At 33.6% G+C, this 19,328-nt stretch overlaps 1 protein-coding gene across 1 annotated transcript in view; it reads left to right on the plus strand.

Moving 5' to 3' along the window:
* Window positions 1–19,328, plus strand: part of NBEAL1 (neurobeachin like 1) — a 172,453-nt gene that overhangs the window by 42,611 nt on the left and 110,514 nt on the right. The window contains exons 7-10 of the mRNA XM_024738332.1: window positions 3,102–3,184; window positions 7,899–7,984; window positions 11,242–11,548; window positions 13,073–13,179. Coding sequence (XP_024594100.1) covers window positions 3,102–3,184; window positions 7,899–7,984; window positions 11,242–11,548; window positions 13,073–13,179 — 583 coding nt within the window. The remainder of the gene's footprint in view (window positions 1–3,101; window positions 3,185–7,898; window positions 7,985–11,241; window positions 11,549–13,072; window positions 13,180–19,328) is intronic.

The following is a 19,328-nucleotide window of genomic DNA, read 5'->3' on the forward strand; positions in this document are numbered from 1 at the left end:
TTTTGTACAGTACTGGGTAGTACATTGACTGGATGATCAAAATTAACATCATCATTGAGAAGCAGGTGGACATCCTGTGCTTACAACTGTGATACTCTAAGAAGGACCCATCATTGCTTGTATAATATTCCAGCCAAGAATGCATAATCTGAATCTTAAGTGTATGGAAACATCAAGCAAACTCCAGATGAACAACATTTTAATGAGTTAAAGGAGGGGTTAGGAGACAGTATTCTTTAAAAGTGTCATAAAGGAAGGCTGTGGAAACGTTTCAGATTAAAGGATGCTGAAGAGATGTGACAGCCAAATGTAATACCTGACCCTGGACAGGAGACTATACTTAGGGGTGGGAAGGTGGGAATGCTATAGGACATGATTAGGTCATTTGACGTACTGGATTATGAATGGTAGATTACATAAATGTATTACATTAATGTTAAGTGTATTGAAATTTACAACTGTACTGTAGTGTTATGTAAGACAGTATTCCTAGGAATTATTCACTAAACTATTTAGAGGTAAAAGGCTATAATATTCATAATTTTCCCTTAAATGTTCTGAAAAATATTATTAGTCTGAATATGTGTATATATAAATATATATCTCATATATAGATATATGTGCATATATTTTTTTTTCAGGGGAGGGTGAGAAAATTATAAAGCATTTAGGATAAAGTTTTAACAGTGAACCTGGGTAGACTATACTTGAAGTTTTTGTACTATTTTTATTCTTGCAGCTTTTGTAAGAGCTTGAACTTATTTCCAGATAAAAAGTTGAAAACTTAAGAAAAGTAGTTATGTTCTAGGTATGATGGGAAAACACACGCACACACACACACACACACACACACACACACAAGCACAGAAAAATTGACCAGGGGACATAAACTTAGAAAACTGAGATGCAAACAAACATTTTGCATCCCTCTCAGCAACCTGTTGATATGTATTGGCATCAACTAGGTGCTAAACGCTTGGCCCAAATATCAGTTAATAATGGAGCAACCAAATATACTATGTTCTAAAAATGGTACATTATTAGCTGTTTTGTCTTATCCTATTGAAAACATGCAGTGCAAACTACTTATGCTTTAATATTTGTGTTATGTATAATAGTTTTCACCTCTTTAATTTAGCTTATTAAATTTTAGCACAATTATAATGGAAATTATGTTCATATGTTACATCTAATACAGAGCCTTTAGAATGAGTCATTAATCACAAATTGCAGGAGTACATTTTCATTATGTTAATCAAATGAGAATCTTTATTTTTGTTTGTAGCACAGGATTTTTGGATAGGATATATCCAATGTATTAGTTAATATCATAATTTATAATAAATGTGCAAAATGTAAATACGTGGAAAAACCTAACTGAAAGCTAAATCAGATTTCATCCTTTTAAAATTACTTTTTCTACAACATGACTAATTTTTTTAAGGCGTGACTCAGTTTTTTATTTGAAACTCTAGTAATATTTGTATTGTTAGAAACACATAAACAGTTTTGATAATGATCTTAAATAGGAAGATCCAGTAATGTTCTAAGATGTTATATTTGAAATTAAAATAAATACAGAAGTAGGATAATTCTTAAGCCTTCTACGCAATGGAAATAGGCATAGATTTGGAAAGCAGTGCAGTAGCAAATGGTATCTGATATGATTTCTAGTGAATCTGGATATTAGATCTGGATCTTAGAACTCTTTAGTGTGTCAGTACTAAGTCCAGCTGTGCCTATCCTGTTCAGCTTATTCTATGATCAACTGGCTTTGCTTTCTATATAATTATAAGGAACAATTGTAATAATTATAAAGAAAATAATTTCAATACCTTAATTGAATATTGTTCAAATTGTTGAGAAGAAGGCATCTTAATCCAGTGCTTTATCAGTAGATTGTATTTAAATGTATGGAATTTCTATGTGGCTGTTCTCCAAATATTTTCCATTTTTGTTGGCTCTAACAGTGTTTTTTGTTGTTGTTGTTGTTTTAAGATTTAAAAAGTTTACTAAATCACTTGCTCTCTGTAAAGGCATGATTTTACTACCTTTTTTTTTAGTGAGAGCAAAAAGATTTTGGAGCATATTTATACATTATTTTAATTAATTAATTAAAAATTTAAATTTAATTTTATTTTTTTATACAGCAGGTTCTTATTAGTTATCCATTTTATACATATTAGTGTATACATGTCAATCCTGTTCTCCCAGTTCATCCCACCACCACCACCTGCCCTGCCACTTCCCCGCCTTGGTGTCCATACATTTGTTCTCTACATCTGTGCCTCTATTTCTGCACTGCAAACCGGTTCACCTGTACCATTTTTCTAGGTTTCTAACAGTGTTAAGAGCTTGTTTGGGGGATGGAAAAAAGTCTTTTTTTTTTTTGGATTTTCAACAGTCCACCAGTTGCTGATATGTCATTGTAACAGTAACCTTTATTCCCCAAGCCCCACACCCACCATGCCCATCTAAGAGATTCATTTTGTGTTGAATTGAAGTGTTCTTTGTAAAAGCACATGCTGTTTGTGTTGGCCTTACCAAAGTCTGTAGAAATATTTCAGCCATCAAAATTACTGAAATTGTAATTAGAAACAAAAATAATCCCAGCCTTCTGGATCTGTATCCTTCAGGTAGAAGAAGCCAGTGGTATGGAGTCTTTGTGTCCAGATAAAATTTCAGAAAGTGGCACAGAGTAGCTTGATTTCTGATGAATTTCAGTTGTACTGTAGGAATAAGCTACTACCTTAGGTATCAAATTAGCAGTACTACTGAACTAGTTCTTTTACATTTTGGAAATTTTAAATGGCTATTTCCTTTTTCTATTTCCAGTTGTTAGGAAACTTAATGTGACTGCTACGTTTCACCGTTAATTGTTTTAAATTTTTGTGTAATTTGAAAGAAGAAATCCTTTCAGTTGGTGAGCATTTAAATTAGTGGCTAGACTTACTTTTCAAGATTGTGCCAATCCTGGTGATGTATTATTCAGTACACAAATCAAAAGTAAAATATTAAATTTATTTTATCATTGTTTTTGTAATTGTGCCTTCTCTACTTGCCCTTGTTGTAATTTGGTATTAACTTCTTTTTAACAATAGACGAATCCTTAGTACTGTGGAAAAGAGCAGACAGAAATATAAACCAGCTTCTCTCACAGTGGAGTTTGTCCCTTTCTTTTATCGTAAGTAACAGCTCTAATTTCTCTTGCTTTGATTCTGATGTTACTTTGATTGTTCCTTATTCTGATTCTGACCTTGATTCAGCTTTGTGTTTTTATAAGATAAAGATTCTAAGAAACTATTACTGGAGTACTTGATTCATGTTTTGTTGTGATTATTCTTCTTGGTTTTATTTAATTCATTATTCTCAAAGTGTTTTTCTTTTGAGAAGAGCTGAATGTTTTAATGACAGTAGTATATCTTAAAACTTTAGAATTTTTACGGAAAATAAACTTGAGAGAATTGGTCCCCGTTTGTATGACCTATATGGACTCTAGCTTTCTTTCTTTAAAGAAATGATTTTGCCATATTTTAAGAATGTAGAAAATTTTGCAGAATATAAAAGGAACACCTTGTGTTTCCCACTCAAATTGGTCAGATCTTAACATTTTGCCGTTTTGCCATATTTGCTTTAATTCTGTCACTCCTTTTTTTTGTTGTTTTCTAAGAAATAAAATAAGACAAATAGTCCCTGGAAGGGCAGTTGGTCCTGTCCAAAATATATATGACATTTGGTCCACGCCAAAAGATCCTTGATATTTGGTCCTGTCCCAAATGTCCGTAAGACACTTGGCTATGCCAAAAGGTCCTTGAAATTTGCTCCTATCCAAATGAGCATATTTGGTTCATGCCACATGATTTTGGGTAGGACCAAATGTCAAGTACTTTTTGGCATGGACCAAATATCTTATGGACATTTTGGACAGGACCAAATGTCTGCTAACGAAATAGTCCTTTGTTTGATTGCTTGGTGAAGATGGTTGCAGTGCCCACTTTGCTTGACCACCAGTAGTGATACTGCCTTCAGCTAGATAATCAAACTCACATGTCCACAGTAGGAAACCCAGCATGCCAATGGAACAGTGTAGGTGTTTCTTTTCAGGAGGAGATCTCAGAACATTCCAAGGGCTTTTCTTGGGTTTTCTAAGTGAGGGTATGAAACCAAATTGGTGGGAGTGTGAGCTACTCTGGCTTTGAAGTACAGTATCCCATAGAAGGCATGTATAGCTTATAGTGACCGACGAATGTAATTTCCACATCCTGGGAAGGGAAATGCCTAAATTACACGTTGCAATCAGGGAAGCCCAAGGTTATTTTATAGTTATCATAGTCTTCCTAGTCCAGATCAAGGGCCATTTTTACCTTGAGCAATGTTGCCTGGTAACTCATTTGTCACTCATTGATGGTCCACATTTGTCAGATTTCCAGAAATATAATTCTTGGTCCATTTTCCTATAGAGAAGGAGAAAGGATTTTTCCTACCCTTTGTTAATCAGTATTCACAGTAGTGATAGTGAAAATTTTCAGTTGTAAAGATGTTTTTCCTTTTGCAATTTTGCAAGATATCCTTGGAATGATGCTGTGGCATAGGGTGAATATCATATTTTTCAACATTTTTTCACCTAATATTTTGCATCCATTGATAATACTTGCCTGGATCAGTTATTTTATTGAGGGTTGCAATATTGTGGTCTTCAGATTCTATCCTTACAGTTCTATCATCTGTTGTATTCTGTAAAAAAGAATTTTCCCTCATCAACTGGGGATAAACTACAGCTGTTTCCAAAAAGGCTGGATAAAGTACTTAAATCTTTCCCTTTTACTGTCTGTTTTCAAAATGAGTTCAAATAATAGTTACTTTTAGTGGGGCATATAAGTTTTATTTCTCTCTTTTTTGTGTATCACTGTGGACTCAACTTTTATTTATTCAATGTTACAATCAGGTTATAGTTTTTGATGCTAAAATTATTCCACACTTGATCACGAAGATCATTTTGTCCTATTCAATTTGCATTTTCATTTAATTGAGCCTTTTAAAACACAGAAGCTTTAAATATTAATGGAATCTAATTTATAAAATTTTTTTTATGATCTGTGGTTTTTGTGCCTTACCCAAGAAATCTTGGTTACCTCAAGGTCATGAAGATTTTCTCTTACGTTTTCTTCTATTAGGTCAATTACCTGTTTTGAGTTAGTATTTTCTATCTAGCATAACGTTTTTCATTATTGTTCCAGCAACATTTGTTGAAAAAGCTCTTCTTTCTTCTATTGAGTTACCTTCGCACATTTATCAAAAATCTGTTGACCATAAAACATGGGTTGACTTCTGGATTCTCTTTTTTGTTTCACATGTCTACCTTTATGCTGTTACCACGCTGTATTGATTATTGTGACTTTATACTAAGTCCTGAAGTCATTAAGACCTCCAACTTTGTTCTTCCTTTTCAAATTGTTTTCATTATTCTGGATCATTTGCATTTATATATATATTTTAGAATCCATTTTTCAGTATTGTTACAAAAAAGCTTGCTGGGATTTTGATTGGGATTGTATTGAATCTATGGAAACATTTGAGGAGAATTGCCACCTTAAGAATATTGAGACTTCCAATTCATGAATCTGATATATCTCATTGTTTATTTGTATGTTTATTTCTTTAACCAGTATTACATAGTTTTCAGCACATAGATTGTGCACATATTTTGTTAATTTATCCCCAAATATTTATCCCAAGTACTTGTAGTTGTAAAGTCTTTAAAATAAACTATTGCAAATTTTTTGAAAAGCCTTATCTTCATGACCTGTTTTTTGATAATGAAATGTCCCTTCGTATCCATGGTAATATTCTTTGCCTTGCCTTGGTGATATTCCTTGCCTGTTTTGTCAGATACTAGTATAGTATCTGACACTCCAGCAATCTTATGATTAGAATTTGTTTTCTGTATGTCCTCTGTGGCTGAATAGAACTCTATCATCTGTGTGAAATCTGAAATTTCAGTTTACAACTTCTTGGTAGGTTTTTGCCTGTCTTGTGGGATTTCATACTATAATTTAGGACTGGTACTTGGACTCAAAGTGAGCCCTTTGCATATTTCTGGATTGCTTTCTCTGTATGTAGAGCTTCCTCCATTCAAGTACTGCTTTACAAATGCCAGTTGCCTAGGCCTCCCCAAACTTTTTATCTGTCTCCTAACTTAGCAAATAGCCATGTTCTTTTAGGGTTCCCCTTTTCTCTGCATTTGTTCAGAAAATGTCTACAAACCAAAAGCTGAGGTGATCCTTGGGTTTACTTTGCTTTCCTTCTCTAGTGTTTCACAATAGAAGGACAACTTCTAGAACCTAAAAATCTCTAGAGCCTATTTTTTCCAATTTTCTAGTTATTTATAGCAGGAAAACATGTGTAGTGACAGTTATTCCAGCATAGCTGGAATGACTTAATTTTTTAAATGTAAATTTCTATCAATATACTTTAACTCAAAATGGTTTCTTTTTGGTAATGTTTCTTATGTATAAAAATTGCATATAATTCTATTGTTATTATCTTGTCTTTGTGTGTAATGATGTATGCAAAAGGATATTCATTACTGGATTGTTAGTAGTATCAAAAGAAAATGGAAAAGCATAAATGTTTATCAGTAGAGAACTGGTTAAGTAAATTAAGGTACGTCATTGTAGTGAAATGCTCTCTAGTCATTCCACTACTGATGAATAATGCAGATGTATATGTTAAGATGTAATAATGCCCAGAATGTATTAAGCATAATGTATTAAGCAAAAAAGCATGATGCAATAATATATGTAGAGCTTTTTTGCTCTTTTTTTTTTTAAGGTGTGGAGAGCAAGGTGGATTGAGGAATAGGTTAGAGGGAAACTTGCTTTTCCTTGTCAGTTCTTTTATGCTGTTTAAAATTTTCTGTGTAATGTGCATGTATAACCTTTTTTTTTTTTTTCGGTACGCGGGCCTCTCACTGCTGTGGCCTCTCCCGCAGCGGAGCACAGGCTCCGGACGCGCAGGCCCAGCGGCCACGGCCCACGGGCCTAGCCGCTCCGCGGCATGCGGGATCCTCCCGGACCGGGGCATGAACCCGTGTCCCCCGCATCGGCAGGCGGACTCTCAACCACTGCGCCACCAGGGAAGCCCTGTATAACCTTTTAAAAACAATAAAATTATGTTAAAAGAAAGGTTACTATTGGTACTAGAACTTTAGAATATTGGCCCTGGAGTGGACCCAGGAGATCCTTTTAAAAACAATAAAATTATGTTAAAAGAAAGGTTACTATTGGTACTAGAACTTTAGAATATTGGCCCTGGAGTGGACCCAGGAGATCTTTTTATCTAACTCTTTCAATTTTATAATTGAATAATAATAGTTATACTAATAAGCAGTAGTTCTAGTAGTAAAAAGACGTCTAGTTTTATTGCAGATTTGGGTTAATTTGTAGCTCTGTCACTTAGTAACCGGATGACTTTAGGCACCGTATTAAATTTTGACCTTCCATTTGCTCATTTATAAGTGGGGGCAAAATATCATCCTCGTATGGAGTATTATGAGAATTAAATGAGGTAACATGAAGAAAGTATCTAAAATGCTCCCTGATTGATGGTTTCTCTTTTCCTTTCCTATGAAAAAAAAATGCATGTTAACTTTGCCTTTTAACAAATTTTAGCCTTTCACAAATCTTTTTTTTAAATTTTGTTCTGTTTTGTTTTGTTTCTTATAATTAATTTTTACTGGAGTATAGTTGCTTTACAATGTTGTGTTAGCTTCTGCTGTGCAGCAAAGTGAATCAGCTACACAAATCGTTTCTGATGTTTCTGTGTCAGACATTCCTTAGAGATCAGTCATACTGTGAAAGAGAAACCTTATTTATTTATTTTGTGTATTATATTCACAGAATGTTTTCAAGAAAGTGAGCATCTCAAGGAAAGTCTTAAGTGTTGCTTATTGCATCTCTTTGGAGCCATTGTAGCTGGTGGGCAGGTGAGAAACATGTTGAAAGTTAACCTATGAAACGATAGTAAACATTACAAAAAGTTTTCCATAGATTATTTAATGAATTCTTTGTGCCTTTAAAAATTTCATGAACCATACAAATATTTTTTTGAGTTTAGATCTTGTTTAAAACTTAATTTACTTACTTCTTTTATTTATTAAGTTCCAAAAAACCTAAGTAATAATATTAGCATTAACAATAAAATTACTGCATAAATAACTAGATTTAACAGTTCTTGGTATTTGAAGTTCTTAGTTGTATTAACTTTCAGCTTCCAGTTCTTACTTTAGAATATAGAGGATAGTCATCCCTGTTAGTTCATTTGATGAAATAAAACTCTAGCCATTTGATTTCCTAAGACATATGAACTTAGTCACTCTGCTGTCTATTTTTACTTATTAAATGCATATATACATGGCTTATATGCATTTTTCAACAAACTGAACTAGTTTTAAAATTATTTATAAGAAAGAAGTTCTAGTAATTTAATTTATTTATTTAAATTGAACATCTTAAAAGCTGTCTGTAGTAAACTTTGAATCTAACTACTAGTTGAAAACAGGATTATAGTTCAGAAGGAATATTCTACTTGTTTTGTTTAGCCACACAGTTTAGATCAGAGGTTTCTAACACATTTTATATCACATACCCCTTTGGCAGTCTGATATAGCCCCTTGTCAGAATGTTTTCACATGCCTAAAATAAAATACATATGATCACAAAGGAAACTATACTGAAATGCAGTTACTAAAATATTAACAAAACCAGTTTGTAACATAGTAATGTGCTTCTTTATAACACATCAAATAAAAAAATACAGCAGCAAGTCTAGTGACTAATGTAATTTCAAAGAAGAGATGAGGGTAAATGATGTTTCAAGACACTACAACTATAATACATGAACATGTATATGATTTCTATTGATGACAAAAATCACAGGTATTGCTAATAATACTGCTTGGGTTTCCTAGTGGGCCACCTTGCCCTCTCCTCTGCACTCTAGTAGAAGATAAGAGTCTCTGTAGTGAGAGGGATGGTGACCAGAATCCTGTTTTTCAGTTTGTTTGCTTTGTCACCTTCCTTTATTAGCTAATATCCTTTTGCTTCAGTACCTCCCAATTTCCATCATTTCTCCACTACTAAGAATAAATAAGTGTACATGAATAAAATTGGAAATGACATTGTTTTTGACTGATGCCGAAGCTGGTTGGATCCTGTTCCCTTTTTGAATATACCCAGACTTGTTCTTGTTAGGGCCTGGGGTAATCGAGCCCTGAGAGACCTCCAGTTATTAAAACTCACATGGAAATCAAATAGGTTGGAAGCCCAATTTATTATTTTATGTACTGAAAATACTCAAAATCCTTATAATCAGGTCATAGCTATAGTTACAAATATATTGAAATCAGAAGGCTGTTGAATATAGCCTCAGTACAAGGGTATTTAGATGAATAGTTAAAGGCATAATAATGGCTTTGTCACAGAGTCAAAAAAGTCCAGTGATTGGTCTCCCTTTCCAAAGCATCATGCCTGGCTTCCCACTGGCATATTTATGCTGTTTTGTGCTATGTTAAGAGCAGGGGCTCTGGAGCCAGACTGACATAGGTTTGAATCCTATGTCATTTCTAACTAGTTGTGTGACCTTGGATAAACTGTTTACATTTGTTTAGTTTCTCTATTTGTAATGTGGAAATAGTAACACTTATAGGGCAGTCATAAGGACCAAATGACACATAATATATGTAAAACACTTAACAAAGTGCCTGTGCTTATAAGAATGAAGTATATCACAGGGGTATCAGATTTATGATTCCTTGAAAGTAGCAGTAAATACTGAAGTTCTAGTAGCTTAAGTTAGAAGTTTACCTTTTTTCTTTTGTTTAAAAAAAAAAATAGCTGTAAGCAGTCCAGAGTTAATCTGGTGGCTCTAACCTCTTCAGGGACTCAGGTACCTTTTGAATGTCAATTTGTTATCCTTACTATTATTTCTTGTGGTACAAAATAGCTTCTAGAGTTTTGGCCACCCTATCTACATTTTGGGCACAAAGATGGAGGGGGAGGTGAAGAAGGAGACAAATGGCAGGTGCCAATTATCTTTGAAGGAGATACTGAAAAGCTGACAGTATCTCATTTGCCAAACTCCATCAGATAGCTGCAAAGTTGCAAATATGTTCAGATAAAAAATTTGATAAAACTTGTTCCCTCAGCCTCCTTAACAGCAGGGGAGGTTAGGAAATGTAATGTTTATTCCTGGTAGCCATGTGTCCAGCAAAAACATCAGGGGCTCTGTTAATAAGGAAGCAGAGGAAAATTGATCTTGGATGGGCCATCAGCAATTTCTTCCATAGTAGCACTTGTTATTATTGATATTATTTATCATATTGATAATCAGTCCGAATGGCCTAAGTGTTATTACTTTCAGATGATTTTACATAATTATACTCTGATTTATTATTTATGAATTTAACAGTTTAGGGCAACATATTTATTTCAAGCTTAATGGATCACCTCAAATAGCTACCAGTTACTTAGAGTTTCAGAAATATATTTGTAGAATCAGAGCCAAGCCAGTCCTCTTATATATCTATATTATTTGGGATAATATGATACAAATGATATATGTCATTTGCTATAACCAACAGAAAACCTGAGAGAGGCTTGGCCAAATCGACGTGTTTATTTTTATTCTTGCATAAGAAATCCAGATGCAGGCGGTTCTGGGATAGCACAGCAACTCAATGATATCATCAGGGACTAAGGTCCTTGTGTTCCTGTTCTGCTCTGTAGCCTGCTACTTTAATTCTGGGGCTTGTTTCCTCATGATATAAAGGTGGCTCCAAGCTTCTTGTCTGCATTTCAGGCAAGCAAAGGGTGAAAAAGCCAAGAGCAAAGGATCCTTCTCTTTTTTATTTGTAAAGTGATATCCTTTTCATGGTCTACTGGCATATATTCTTGACCAAAACTATGTCACATGGCTACCCCTAGCTACAAGGGAGGGTGGTAAGTAAGTTTTCTACATGGGCAGATGACTATCTGAATAAAATCAGAATTCTATTAGTGAAGAAATGAAGACCTAATATATGTAAAACACCAGTGGTGTCTGTCAAAGTATCTGTGTAAAATTTTTTCAATGTTGATTGATAAAGAAAAAGTTGTCTGCAGATTTATTAAATTCTCTTTGTTTTTGCAAGCATACAGCACTTCTGTTAGATTTGGGTTTCAATTTTAGTCTCTCATGTTTCAGAGGAATGCTTTGCAAGCAATTTCTCCAGCCACCATGGAGGTTCTCATGAGAGTTTTGGCCGATTGCGATTCTTGGGAGGACGGAAATCCTGAAGAAGTGGGTAGGAAGGTAGAACTTACTCTGAAGTGCCTTACAGAGGTGGTACATATCCTTCTCACTAGCAGCTCTGATCAGCGTCAAGTGGAAACCAGCACTATTTTGGAGAACTATTTTAAATTGCTAAATTCAGATCATTCAGCTTTACCTAATCAAAGGAGGTCCAGACTGTGGGAAAGCCGGTTCATAGCTCTACAGATCAAAATGCTGAGTGAGTATTAGATGAAGTTTTTTATATTCAGTTTTCTCTGAATCTAGTTTTTTTTTTTTTTACCTTTATATTCTCCATTTTCATTTAGAATTCAAGGCTATTGTATAGAAAATATTGATTGTTTAATTCAGATATTGTGTGACTTTAGATTTGACTTCAAAATAATATGGAATTGATTTGTCTTTCACATATTTGCTTTAACAGTGACAAAATCGAGCCTCTATATTCTCTTTTGAAAGTTGTAATCCACTAAAAGCATCAATGTTCAAAAGTAAATCAGCTGTGATTTTGAAATTCTAGGAAAAGTAAATTTTCAGAAAGTGCCATTTGTAGTTTCTAACCTATCGCAAAGAGTCACATACGATCAATTTTTTATGTGCTTCTAATACATCTCTGTAGAAATCACTTCAGTATGTCCTTCCTTTTGAGGGTTTCTGATTTCTTGTTTTGTTTTGATTCCTCAGATCCTCTGTGTGTATGTGTCTTGTTTTTCTTTCCCTCTCTGTGTTGGTTGTTTTGTGTCATTCTGTGCTTCTTTCTCTCTCTCCCCATCTCCCGCCTCCCTGCAAGCTCCTTCACCAATATACGTGATTTCTTTTTGTACTCCTGTTAGATTGATAGATACTAATATTATTAACTGAGAGTTCCTTTTTATAGAAGTAAAATATTTTCATTATAGCTAAACTAGAAAATTCAGATAAGTGAAAAAAAGTTTTTGTTTCCTGCCACCCGACATAACCAACATTAATGGTTTGTTGTATAGCCCTAGAGACTTTAAAAAATGTTTGTGTGGGTATGTGTGTGGTGTCCAATTTAAAAATATTGGACATCAAAATCTCAGTGAAACTTAATGATTCATAACAATAGTGTTTTTGTAGGAAAATAAGATTCATCTTATATAGTTTCTATTCTTTTATATGTTATAACGTGTCACGTTTTATAATTATTATAAATTATAAGTTTATAAGGAAATTTGAGTCTATATTAAATGGACTTCTTTTTTATTATGAACTTGCATATTACCTATGTCAAATGTCCCTTGATTTCTGAGTGGGGACATCCTTTCAGTAGGAAACAAGACCAAAGCATCATCACCAATGGATTAATTACCTAAGTCTCATTTTCATGATAGCCATATGTTAATTTTATACTATAGAAATGAGACAGTGTTGCCAGACATAGCCAAGTGTTGCTTATTCATAGCAAGTTGGGAACCACAGTTTATTACACTTAAGTTATAATGGAAGAACACCTAAGTAAATCTTTGGGAAATATATATCATTCTTATATATAAAAAAAAATATTTTTAATAATAAAGTATAAAAATGTTCACATTTTTTTTCACTTTTCTTATCAAGTAATAAGTACAGGTTTTGTTTTCTATTCCCCCTCTTTATTATTTCCTATTAATTTACATCTGTTTGTTAGCCAAAAAGCCTAAATTAAGTATATGGCTAGAGTGAATGTTTCTGTGATCCCAGATTTTCCACTTTATTAATGGAAGTTTTGTTTTTAATTTCCTAGATACCATTACAGCCATGTTAGACTGCAGAGATAGGCCTGTTCTTCAGGCTATTTTTCTTAACAGTAATTGCTTTGAACATCTCATACGACTGCTACAGAACTGCAAGGTATTTTTCTATTATTACTATTATTGTTGTCTTTGATTTTAAGAAGCGGTTATTTTGTTTATGTTTTGATTCTATTTTGAGCATAACTATAACTAAATTTTTTTATTGTGGTAAAATACACGCAACGTAAAATTTACCATCTTAATCATTTTTAAGTATGCAGTTCAGTGGTATTAAATACATTCACGTTGTTGTCGCAACCATTACCACCATCCATCCCCATAACTCTTCATCTTGTAAAACTAAAGCTCTATGTCCATTAAACAACTCTACATTCTCCTCTCTGTTCAGCCCTTGGTAACTACTGTTCTTGCTGTCTCTGTGATTTTGCTACTCTAAGTACCTCGTATAGGTGGAATTGTACAGTGTTTGATTTTTTGTGACTGGCTTATTTCATTCAGCATAATATCCACAAGATTCATCCATGTTGTAGCATATTGCAGAATTTCCTTTCTTTTTAAGACTGAATAGTATCTCAATGTATGTATACATATGTATATACCACATTTTGTTTATTCATTCATCTGTTGATGGACTCTTGTGTTGATTCTGCCTTTTGGCTATCATGGATAATGTTGCTATGAACATGAGTATACAAATATCTCTTCAAGACCCTACTTTATTTATTTATTTATTTTTAAGACCCTACTTTAAATTCTTTTGGGTATATATCCAGAAGTGGGTTTGCTGGATCATATAGTAATTAAATTTTTAATTGTTTGAGGAACCACCTTACTGTTTTCCATAGTAGCTGCACCATTTTACATTGCCACCAACAGTGCACAAAGGTTCCAGTTTCTCCACATTCTTATCAGCACTTGTTTTCTTCTTCTTCTTCTTCTTCTCGTCCTTCTTCTTCTTCCTCTTCCTCCTCTTCCCCTTCCTCTTCCCCTTCCTCTTCTCCCTCTTCCTCCTCCTCTTCTCCTTCTTCCTCCTCCTCCTCGTCTTCCTCTTCTTTTTTTTTGATAGTAGCCATCTCAATGGATGTGAGGTGGTATCTCATTGTAGTTTGATTTGCTTTTCTCTAATGATTAGTGATGCTGAGCATCTTTTCATGTGCTTACTGGCCATTTATGTATCATCTTTAGAGAAATGTCTATTCAAGTCCTTGGTGCATTTTTTAATTGGGTTTTTTACCTTTTTTGTTAAGTTTCAAAGTCTTTTTTGTTATGCATTGTTAAAATTTAGTATGAGCATTTGATGGCATATGTTTTTGCACTTTTGTTTCACTTAAGATTATTTCATTAGCATTTTCATGTGTTATGATTTTAATATTTACATGTTATTATATTGAGTGGATGTACCATAGCTTACTTAACTATTCCCTATTGGTAAATTCTTAATTTGTTTCCATTTTGTTTGTGATTACATAACTCTTTAAAGTTTCATAGAGCAGAATTCTATTTCTAGTACAATTATTAGATCAAAGGGCATAAATTTTTTTAAGTAGGGAACATTGTGTGTAAACTTATAAGTGGAAAATGTAGAAAAGTAGAAAAATAAAAATACTATTAAGGTTCTTGATGTATACTTCCAATTTGCTTATTTTTAAAAGTTTTTACTAATTTACACTTGTAGCAGATTTGTGTGTAAGTACATAATAACTAATATCTCTGGTTATCATATGTTTCCATAAATTTCAAGATGGCACCAGAAACCTTCTTGAGAAGCCTTTGAAAGTAAAACTACTTCAAAGAGCTTTTACCTTTCTCTTTGAAATATTCCTTTCATGAATTCCCTGTTGAAAAATACTGGGGGTCCCTTCTGATTCTGTGAGAATATTCCAGAATAAGAATTTTAACGTCAGCTCCTTGAATTTTTCCACTCTGTTAGGAGGGGTATCCTTAAAAACATTTATGTCACTATATTGCTTAACTTATAGTAAAATTGTGAAGAATAGCATAAAATAGGAAATAATATATTGATAAAGTAAGTCATAATGAATATTTATGAAGTCAACAGAAGTACCAAATTATCACTGTAGAGTCAAGATCTCTCTGTCTGCCTTTTAAAAATCATTCTTGAGAAAGAAATCCTAGGGAGGTAAAAGCAGCATAAGAGAAATGTTTATAAAACCTTCTGTTTGTTATAAAAATTCAGCGTGGGTTTATCAGTTATAAAGACAACTTCAGGAATAAAGGCAAGATCTCACATGTGCATATATGAAACTAAGACATAATTAAAAATCTCTATCATATCATGGTCAACAGTATCTTTTTTAAAAATACAGAACTGTTTGACATAGCTGTCATGATGGTGAGCTAATATTTACTCTTTTATGTTATAAGCCAAAGTTTCTTATCATTTAGATCTAGAAACTTGCTGGTAGTCATACCATTTTAAAATTTAATTATTTGTTACCATTTATCACATTTTGTTTTGAAACAGGAAATGGTAGAGAAGAAACCCATTTCAGAGGGGAAAGCTAGGCTTTGGGACCTGAGCCTTCTCTCCTGGCAGTAGTCTTTATTTGTGGAATATTCTAGTCAGACTCCCTGTAGATTCCTCACTAAACTTTAGACTCATTGTTTTTTTTTTCTTTTAACATCTTTATTGGAGTATAATAGCTTTACAATGGTGTGTTAGTTTCTGCTTTATAACGAAGTGAATCAGTTATACATATACATATGTCCCCATATCTCTCCCTCTTGCATCTCCCTCCCTCCCACCCTCCCGATCCCACCCCTCTAGGTGGTCACAAAGCACTGAGCTGATCTCCCTGTGCTATGCGGCTGCTTCCTACTAGCTATCTATTTTACGTTTGGTAGTGTATATATGTCCATGCCACTCTCTCACTTTGTCCCAGCTTACCCTTCCATCTCCCCGTATCCTCAAGTTCATTCTCTAGTAGGTCTGCATCTTTATTCCCGTCTTGCCCCTAGGTTCTTCATGACCTTTTTTTTTTAAGATTCCATATATATGTGTTAGCATACGGTATTTGTTTTTCTCTTTCTGACTTACTTCACTCTGAATGACAGTCTCTAGGTCCATCTGCCTCTCTACAGATAACTCAGTTTCGTTCCTTTTTATGGCCGAGTAATATTCCATTGTATATATGTGCCACATCTGGACTCATTAAGTTTTAAAAACAAGCGGGGGGCCTTTGCTGGTGGCACAGTGGTTAAGAATCTGCCTGCCAATGCAGGGGACATGGGTTCGACCCCTGGTCCAGGAAGATCCCACATGTGTGGAGCAACTAAGCCCGTGTCCCACAACTACTGAGCCCACATGCCACAGTTACTGAAACCCGCACGCCCAGAGCCCGTGCACTGCAACGAAGAGTAGCCTCTGCTCACTGCAACCAGAGAAAAGCCTGCATGCAGCAACGAAGACCCAACGCAGCCAAAAATAAAATAAATTAAATAAATAAACTTATTAAAAAGTATAATAAATTAGTTAAGATGATTTAATTAAAAAATTTTAAAATAATAAAAACAAGGGGGAACCTTTGAAATAAACTGCCCAACTCTTTTATTATAGAAATGAGGAAATATGTCCTAAGAGATTAAGTGATTAGCCCAGGGTTTAACACTAATACATGATGGAGGTAGGATTTCTTACCCAGGTATTCTGACCCTAAGTTCATTGTTATATGTAGTTTTGTAACTGTATTACTGGTACTTAAGGTCACTGTTTAGTCAGTAGAAAAAATGTTTCTGTGCACTAAATATAAGAGAATCATAGGTTTTATTTACTGTATATACAAACATGTTTGATGGAGAGAGGTGATATGATTTATGAATATATAAAAATGTTTGGCATCTTGTGAAAACTTAAGTTCCCAGATGTGTTATAGAATGCTACAGATGTCTGTGATTGATTTCTGTTTAAATTGTTATTTGTTAATAAGGAATGAATCATTTACTCTTTTATATAGTAATACAGAATCAAGACAATTCCTCATTTAAATATTCAGACCCATTGGAAGCATTATCAACTAACGCTTAAAGTGTCATAAACAATTTATGAATTACACAGAAATCTTTAGGGTGACTGTTGCAGTTTCTATGCCTTCTTTTTGCATGAGATTCACCAACCAGTTTAAGTACACATTAATTTCCTTGAATATTTGTGTAAAGACTTCTGGGCTTGTCAAAATGAGTTTCATCATACTATAACATATTTAAAATACAGTTCCATGAAATCATATATTTAACTTTTATGATAGGTATGATGAAGTTTAAATATTTAAGAATTATTTTGTTTTACTATATTGAATTTTGAAAGGGGGATATGCTTTGAGTTAATGAAAGTTTTTTTTAAGCTGTTCAAAAATATTTGAATTAATGTGAAGGAAATAACAGCAAATTTCTAGTAGCAAAGAGTAGAATTCAAAACTATTACACGGACTTTAGCACTTTGCTAGTTGAAATCATTTTTTCAAAAATATATTGTAAATATATAAAGTTCCATTGAGGACTTAAGTCATAAGATTCTGGAAAGCTTTTGATATTGTGGTGTCGCTCATCTTCTTTGATTTGTTTTCTTTAATTTCTTCTCTTTCTTCTCCACATCTACTCCTTAAAATCAACTACAACGAATTTATCATCATGACAGTCTTAGTAAGAATGAGAATTTATGAAAGGAGCAACCAAGGGATACTTTATGGATAAGAGTGTTAGGAGTGAATAGACAAAATGGTGTAGTTGAAAGCCTGACTTTGGGAATCAAACCTGTCTGGATTTATACACATTGTCTTAGTGACCTTGAGCAAGTTTCTTTTCATTTTTTAAAAAATAGATATTTATTTATCTTCTAGAACAATACACAATCAATATAGAGATTTTGGAGGAAAAAAGCATAAAAATATTTTTTTACAAAGCATATATATAGTATTTAAAATGTTGCAAAATATACATAATATTTGCATATATATTTTTAATGTGGATGTATTTTCCTTTACAAAATTGGAATACTACTGAATATTTTTTTATTCTGCTTTTAATTGTGTTATATCATGAGTCTTTCCATATGCCATCATATATTTTTCAAAAGATTGCTTTTAATGACTGCAAGTATTTCAACGCAGCAGTTCTCAAAGTATGGGATCCCCAAGATCATTTTAGGGAGTCTGCAAAGTCTAATCTTAACAAAATTTCTTTTTGAAGTTAATTTTCTTCTTAAACTGTAACCAAAACAACATTATAAACGTCTGAACGCAAAAGCAGATAGGAGGGCTTCCCTGGTGGCGCCGTGGTTGAGAGTCCGCCTGCCGATGCAGGGGACACGGGTTCGTGCCCCAGTCCGGGAAGATCCCACATGCCGCGGAGCGGCTAGGGCTGTGAGCCATGGCCGCTGAGCCTGCGCGTCCGGAGCCTGTGCTCCGCGACGGCAGAGGCCACCACAGTGAGAGGCCCGCGTACCGCAAAAAAAAAAAAAAAGCAGATAGAGTTCATCTGTCTTATCTTAAGTCAGACATTTAAAGAGATTTGCAAAAATATAAAAGCAGTGCCATCCTCACTAAGGTATATTTTGGAAAATAGAGTTATTTTTCATAAACATGTTTTTATATAAACTTGTAATGGATTTATTGTTATTTTTTGAATAAATAAATAGTTTTTAAATGCCTTGATTTTAATTTCTGGTATGGTAAATATTGATAGATGTAACCCACATAAATAAAAGTTCAGTTCATTGGGGTTCTCAGTAATTTTTTAAAGAGTGTTAAGAGGTCTTTAGACCAGAAAATTTGAGGATTTCTCTTTCAACCTATGGATGAACCATAATTTATTAACGTATTCTATTATGTTGATACTTGACTGGTTTCTAATTTTTTGCTGTTGTAAACAGAATTGAAGTGAGCATTTCTTTTCCAAAATCTTAGTGTCAATTTCTGACTGTTTCTTTGAGTAGATTCCTAGAAATACAATTACTGATTTAAAGAGTAAGAACTTTTTAAAAGAATCTTGATATGGATTGCTTTCTGGAAAGACTTTACTTATTTTTACTTTCATCAGTTTTGAGCAGTCCTGTGTTATTGCACCTAGGCAATATGGAATATTACTATTTTAAAATCTTTGCTGATGATAATAATACCAGCTTTCATTTATTTCACCCTTGTTGTATGCCAGTTTCTAGGCGAATAACCTAACATGGATGATCTCATTTAATCTGCACACCAATTTCATGATATCTTATTCTTTTCATTT

Source organism: Neophocaena asiaeorientalis, unplaced genomic scaffold (genome assembly GCF_003031525.2).
Source record: "Neophocaena asiaeorientalis asiaeorientalis breed wild unplaced genomic scaffold, Neophocaena_asiaeorientalis_V1.1 scaffold258, whole genome shotgun sequence".
In the NCBI taxonomy this organism is placed as follows: Eukaryota; Metazoa; Chordata; class Mammalia; order Artiodactyla; family Phocoenidae; genus Neophocaena; species Neophocaena asiaeorientalis.